The sequence below is a fragment of the Mizuhopecten yessoensis genome, unplaced genomic scaffold, assembly GCF_002113885.1.
Source record: "Mizuhopecten yessoensis strain PY_sf001 unplaced genomic scaffold, ASM211388v2 scaffold5547, whole genome shotgun sequence".
NCBI lineage: Eukaryota > Metazoa > Mollusca > Bivalvia > Pectinida > Pectinidae > Mizuhopecten > Mizuhopecten yessoensis.
In genome coordinates this window covers 983,661-990,330 of record NW_018406103.1, presented here as the reverse complement: position 1 = coordinate 990,330, position 6,670 = coordinate 983,661, and the positions used below count along the sequence as shown (strand labels likewise).

The window sequence follows — 6,670 nt, the reverse complement described above, 5'->3', positions numbered from 1 at the left end:
TTTTTTTTATGAACTAATGATTATAATTGCTAGGTAGAGGATTTCGACAATTCTTACAAGATTGAGTCACATTAAGATTGAGTCACAATAACAGTTTTGTCGGTGTTGAAGGCAGTATTGGGGTGTGGGGTGACTGCATATATAATTGAACACTCAGGAGTCAAACTAAATTAAGTTTTGCTAAAAGTCATACACATGAGAATGCATTTGTATCGAAATGTTTTATGAAATTTTATTATTGTTCACATCCAATGCTATAGCATATAAGTTAAATTTATTACACAAAAGAAGTATATGCTTGAAAAACATGACCTTTTCAAGGTCATCCAGTTTCAAGGTCAATATACTTTTCATTAGGCTGCACAGCTTTGATGTTAAATGCATCTACACTTAAAAGGTATTTCATGACCAATCATTCCCACTAGGAGCCTTGTATGATTCTTAGTATCAAGTGCACGAAAAAACGTAGTGTTTTCCGAAATTGAAAGTAAAGGAATGCTCAAGTTCTCACCCCGAAGGATGCTGAATAAAGTTGTGCTTCAGTCCGGAAGTGAAGAGCACTTATCGACTTCCGGTTTACAGGCACGCTCATTGCGGTATTTCTGTGATGCAATTATTGAAAAATGTACAGGCTTGCATTGCTTTTCCATGATAAACAAATTGTGGGTCGATTGGAAATGGTCCTAAAAATGGTATTAGTACATTACGTAGGAGCTTATGTAACTCGTTATATAAATCTTTGTGCGCATGTGTAAATTCTAGTTCCGGTAAAAGATGGCGAGTGTGTTGAAGTTGACCTCTCAATCAGCTCATAGAGCTGTATTGAAAAATGTTGTAAGTATAACTCCGTCGGGATATTGATTGTTTAGATTGAATAAGCCAAAGCAACTATATGTTAATTTTATATTAATGCTGCATTTGATAAAAGGTGACAAAAAGCTCGGTCACGTATGCCGATTCGAGTTGGTTGCGTAAGGTAAACAACAAGATCTTAGATGCCGCAGACGTAGATATTTTGTGAATAGACTATTTGATATCACAAAGACGCTGTCACTACGATGATCAGTTGTAATTATTACTGAAGAAAGTGAGAGAATGCTGTCATACTTACAGTCATCTCATTGTTATCTTTCTTTTTTCAAATCTTCTGACCTTGAGCACAGGGGCCTCCGCTTACCTAACCTGGCATAGAAGACATGATAAGATTTGGAAAATATCGTGACATTTAAAGCACAGGCATATTGGGACAATAAACGTTAAGTTTCACATTTATAAACCGAAATTAGATCCTGCAAATGAATCCTAGACGTTTCGGTACCTTGTCGTTTTGGTACCTAAGAATAGGTGCTTTTGTAAAGACGAAAAATGCCCAAAATCTTCTTCAATATCAAACAACAAGTTACTGAAACGTCTTAAATAAGTACTAACTTTCGCATTACCAAAACCAATGAGTATTCAATGTGCCCCCCCCCCCCTCCTCAATTTCTTACCAATTAGTCTTCATAGTCTCCATACACTCCAGTGCCACTGAGAAGATGACACTAAATGACAAGACACAGTTGGTCTGGACCAGTTATAGCTATGAACTAGCAAACTTATTCTGAATGAAATTGTAAACAGTATTGATGTAGGCGTAAATAAAGACTTAAGTCATTAAGAATAGAATTTGAAGATGGGACTAATATTGACTTTAACATGAATATTGGTTGATATCAATTTATTTTACATTCCAAGATTTTTATACCAAAATAGCTAGGGCCTGCATGAGGCTTAACATGCTGTTACGTATGAATAGCACAATTTTATGTAAAATGGGTTTAGTACAATTTTATAAGCAGTACACAAACACACAGTATTTTGACTTATTGCAGCAGAGATATCTGTCAGACACCTACGGATGGAAAATTTAAAAAAGATGTTCTCTTTTACTTAAAACGCTGGAAAACAGTCTTGCCAGACGATGAAGTTGTGTCTGATATAAAGTGAATATAGTGAATCCATTTAGAATTAAAAGTTTAGAAATTAATGTTTAAACATAAACTTTATTTAAATTGCATCAATTTATTGTAACTTATATTCATCACTCTTGATGGCCTGGGTATACATATTAGCGTGCATGGTGTCTTTATGTGGGAGGAAAGTTTGGAAACTGGAGAACCCTGCTTCTAGACCTAGGTCCAATCGTTAATTTTGTTTGAACTTTTTTTTTTTTAGGACCATGATAGTCTATGGTCCAATAAAAAAAAAATGAAAAAAATATATCGGACCTAGGAGCTATGGTTCCCACAGCTAGGTCGGACAGGTGACCCCATATCTTTTCATGTCCAATCAAGGTATTGAACTCAGGCCGCCTTGGTGAAATATGAGTGAGTATCCACTGCAATACAGACCACCTGTTTGATATGGCATCTTTATAAGATTTCTACCAAATCATGAGAACATTACATGTTGTACAGTTGTTTTAGTTATCAGTTTATCCTTTATGTCTTTTTACAGTTGAGAGTTTCACCAGCCATAGGCTCAAGTCAGAGAAACCTTCACTTCAACATACAGGGTCGTAACAGTGATGCAACATCATCAACAGGACAATCGGTAAAGTCCGTCATGTGTGACAGTGTAAACTAAGTGGTTTTCACTTGATCATGATATATGACACATTATAAGTTAATGAAACAATATGAATGTTTGGGATGGAGAGGTTCTAAGGGTATTCATAACATGTGCAATATGAAGTTTAAAACACCTTTTATAATTGAAATGATTTTTCAGTTATTAAATTTTTCAGTTATTAAATATTATGGATATTATTTATTTAAATATACAGGTACGTGTATTATTAATCAGGGGTCGACACTAACACTAGTCCCCTAGTCCTGGACTAGTAGATTTCAGCAAGGTCTAGTGAATCACCTAACCTAACTGGTCCTTTAAGTTGACTTCTAAAAAAAATGATTATAAAATAAGAATATTCCTTTTTAAAATTTAGAAAATTTCTTAAAATAATTGTATGATAATTGTCAATATATTTCTAAAACTTCACCATATTTTTACGGCAGTAGATAGTTATCAAAGTCCCTTACAGTGGATTACTTTTGAAGTTTTGTGCTGTAGATCGCAATGTTTCTTCATCAGGAAATCTTCGAATCTTGGACTAGTAACGTTGACGAAGGACAAGTAAATAATCTATATATTCAACTAGTCCTGTGGACTACCAAGCAAAAAGTTTTAGTGTCTAACCCTGTTAATGAACACAGTTTTAAGTCAGTGTAGTCGGTCAGTGTACAAGAAGGTGCAGCTTTGATCGCCAGCATAGAGTTGACTTTTGTTTGACTTCAAATTTAACACCTGGGACTGGTAGTTTTTATGTCAATGCGAGATCCCTATACATAAAATTGTACACCTTCATAAGATATATAATAATATTTTAATGCAAAAATATTGTCATAAATATTGATATTTAAATGAGATTTAACATCTTCCTTTCTTTCAAATTCTTTAATCTAAAGGATGACTGCTACCTGCAACGTACAAACATAATATAATGATAAGTTAATAATAATATTGTTTGCATTATTTGATTGACAGCTGTCGAGGAAGTATCCTGTGATAGACCACACCTACGATGCTGTAGTGGTTGGAGCAGGGGGCGCTGGTCTCCGAGCCGCCTTTGGCCTGGCTAATGAAGGCTTCAAAACAGCATGTATCACAAAACTCTTCCCTACCAGATCACACACAGTGGCCGCTCAGGTAAATATACCTACCCATCTTATCCCTTAGGCTGCTACATTGATTTCTATGTAAACGGACACCACTGCTGAATTAATTATTGAAATTCATTTTAATTTACTTGATTTTTCAAATGTGCATAACTTGGAAAATATTTGTTCTATGTGAAAAAAAGTTATATGAAAATTGTTCGTTGTTGTCACTAGATTATATTAACGTTTTCAATTCTAAAGTTGCTTCAGTATTTACCTGTACAGGTGGTAATAAAGGTAAGAAAATGTGAAACTTTTAATTAATCGGATTTAAGCAAGAGGAAGATNTACCTATCTTATAATAGGTATTATAACGCAACATCAGTATTCATATTATACATAACAATTTTTCAACTGATGTGTTCCAATCTAAACTGTTTTATGTGTATCCTAACTACCAAAATGTAATACAATGTATACAGAAATTGTGACATATAAGAATTTATTAACCCCTTGACGACATTGAAATTTGTCGAAATACAGCATTATCTGGTTGTCACCATCACATAATTCATCTTCAAAACCCTCCGTCCTTAAATGACCATAGCTGTTGATAGGACGTTAAACAATGCTAAACCAAACCAAACCCTTCGTTTTTGGTTGACTGTATGTATCACAAACCTTAAAAGCTAGACTTGATGTTAATTACTGTGGGCATTGTTTGTGTTAAAGTAAAATTTTGGCACCGGTCTTCTCAGTCATACAACATTACATTACATGTGGTCATTACCATTGAATGACTTTGGATCTGTTGTGACCTCATTATCAATGATCTCTTGTTATTTTCACGACACTTGTACAAACACTGCTCTTTGATTGTCAGTCAGCAATAAAAGGTTCAGCACATCAACTTTTGTCATAAAATGAGTAACAGGAGAGGAAAGATGCACGGCCAGACCAAGATTGTTAATATTTCAAAGGTGAAAATGTAACGAAAAGTTATATTTCTACTTAAAATGACTTGTAAAATATCATTTTGAATGATTGTAACAACCTGTCAACTTTCCAGGGCGGTATCAATGCTGCACTAGGACATATGGAGGAAGATTCGTGGAAGTACCACTTCTACGACACCGTGAAGGGATCTGATTGGTTGGGGGACCAAGACGCCATTCAGTACATGTGTGAGGAAGCCCCTAAAGCCGTCATTGAGGTAATTGATACTACAGACTCCTAGTCCTGGACTCCTGATCTTACTATCGCAAAAGTACTTCAAAAAGTGTCCTTATATATCTGTTTCTCCTAAAATTATTGATGCCTTAATATTAATATAGAATCCTCAGATATAGCTTTTGTCCTGTAAACTAAGTTCCCTAGAATTAGTTTTGTCTTTATAACTTAGTTTCCCAAGAAACAGTTTTCATCTTATGAAGTAATTTTTTTTGGCTAAGTTGGGTACATAACTAATTTCCTGCATACCATCATTTAAAATTTGGTTTTGAAGTGTTTTTTTGAGAGAGAGCTTTAGGATAAAATATTGGAAATCTAAAGTGAAATTAAAGCTAGTTTTGTACATATGGAAACATGTTGAACAATTTCTGTTAAATATTACATGGAACAAGATGCAGGGAAGTTGTAAATAAGTTCAAGTATTTTTGCAAGAGAAAAGAAGAGGGGAAATGTTTTATTCTGTTTGCGTATTGCAGAGTTATCTTGTCTTGAGAGCAGGTATTGATTGTTACGTCAATAGTTTGTGAGAGTAACGTCATCAAATTTTGAGAAAACATCGTAATTTTCTTACACAAACCCATGACAGAACAATCAATACCTGCTCACAAGAGAAGATACTCTGCAATACGCAAAGACAGAATAGTCCAAATTCAGTTTGCTTTTGATATTTTGGATTTGCATTTACGTGCGAATTTTCCAAAATTTGTATTTTACATTCTTTTTTAAAAACACTTCAATTTAATATATATTATACATGAAGTAATAATTTTAAGACTTAAGCAGAATTTAGTTTATATAATGTTCTATCAAATTTCAGCTGGAAAATTATGGCATGCCCTTCAGTCGACTTGAAAATGGGAAGATATACCAGAGAGCTTTTGGTGGTCAGAGTTTAAAGTATGGTAAAGGTGGACAGGCCCACAGGTGTTGCTGTGTAGCTGACCGCACCGGTCACTCCCTCCTCCACACACTGTATGGACGGGTGCGTGTTTTATTGTTATACCTCATCTATATAACTGTGTCTCTTTGAATGGCACAATTTTTCCGTAGATGCGACATAAAAATTTATACAGCTGCCATGAAGACAAAGAAAACATAAACAATCAATCAGATGTTCTTTTTCTGTCCAAAGCACTGCAAGATTTCGTTCGAATTCCCATAATAGAAGGGAAAATCCCTTAAAAACAACATGAAACAATTCCATTGTTTTTTAGTATTGTTTGGTAAATATTCGTGTGGTAAATTTCAGGAAGGAAATAACACTCAAGTCATGCAGTTAATCTTGGAAAATTCTTTTTAAAAACCTTTCAATTTTAGTTTAATAAAAGCATCCAAACTCTAACTTTTACAAAACAGAATGTTAAAGATATTAGCATACTTTTTCATTTCTTCCGTTTCAGTCACTCAAATATGATACACATTACTTCATTGAATACTTCGCTTTGGATCTGATCATGGAGGACGGAGAGTGCCGAGGAGTTATAGCCCTTTGTCTCGAAGATGGTACCATACATAGATTTAGATCCAAGAACACAGTGTTGGCTACAGGGTATGGATGTTTACATGGACTTAAGGCTGTGTTAATTTTTTTAGGTCACCTGAGACAAAGTCTCAAGTGACCTATTGCGATCGCCTTTTGTCCGTCGTCGTCCGTCGTGCGTCCGTAAACAATTTACATTTTCGACTTCTTCTCCAAAACCCCTGAACCAATTTCAATGAAATTTTGCAGGGACCTTCCATGG

At 34.7% G+C, this 6,670-nt stretch overlaps 2 protein-coding genes across 2 annotated transcripts in view; one reads left to right on the top strand and one right to left on the bottom strand.

Moving 5' to 3' along the window:
* LOC110450909 (ankyrin-3-like) overlaps nucleotides 1–593 on the bottom strand; it is a 10,374-nt gene extending 9,781 nt beyond the window's left edge. The window contains exon 1 of the mRNA XM_021498703.1: nucleotides 512–593. The gene's annotated coding sequence lies outside the window, so the exon portion shown is untranslated. The remainder of the gene's footprint in view (nucleotides 1–511) is intronic.
* A 93-nt stretch (nucleotides 594–686) lies between these two features.
* LOC110450908 (succinate dehydrogenase [ubiquinone] flavoprotein subunit, mitochondrial-like) overlaps nucleotides 687–6,670 on the top strand; it is a 20,344-nt gene continuing 14,360 nt past the window's right edge. The window contains exons 1-6 of the mRNA XM_021498702.1: nucleotides 687–834; nucleotides 2,497–2,592; nucleotides 3,586–3,747; nucleotides 4,768–4,911; nucleotides 5,746–5,910; nucleotides 6,329–6,477. Of these exons, the coding sequence (XP_021354377.1) occupies nucleotides 775–834; nucleotides 2,497–2,592; nucleotides 3,586–3,747; nucleotides 4,768–4,911; nucleotides 5,746–5,910; nucleotides 6,329–6,477 (776 nt within the window). The 5' untranslated portion in view covers nucleotides 687–774. The remainder of the gene's footprint in view (nucleotides 835–2,496; nucleotides 2,593–3,585; nucleotides 3,748–4,767; nucleotides 4,912–5,745; nucleotides 5,911–6,328; nucleotides 6,478–6,670) is intronic.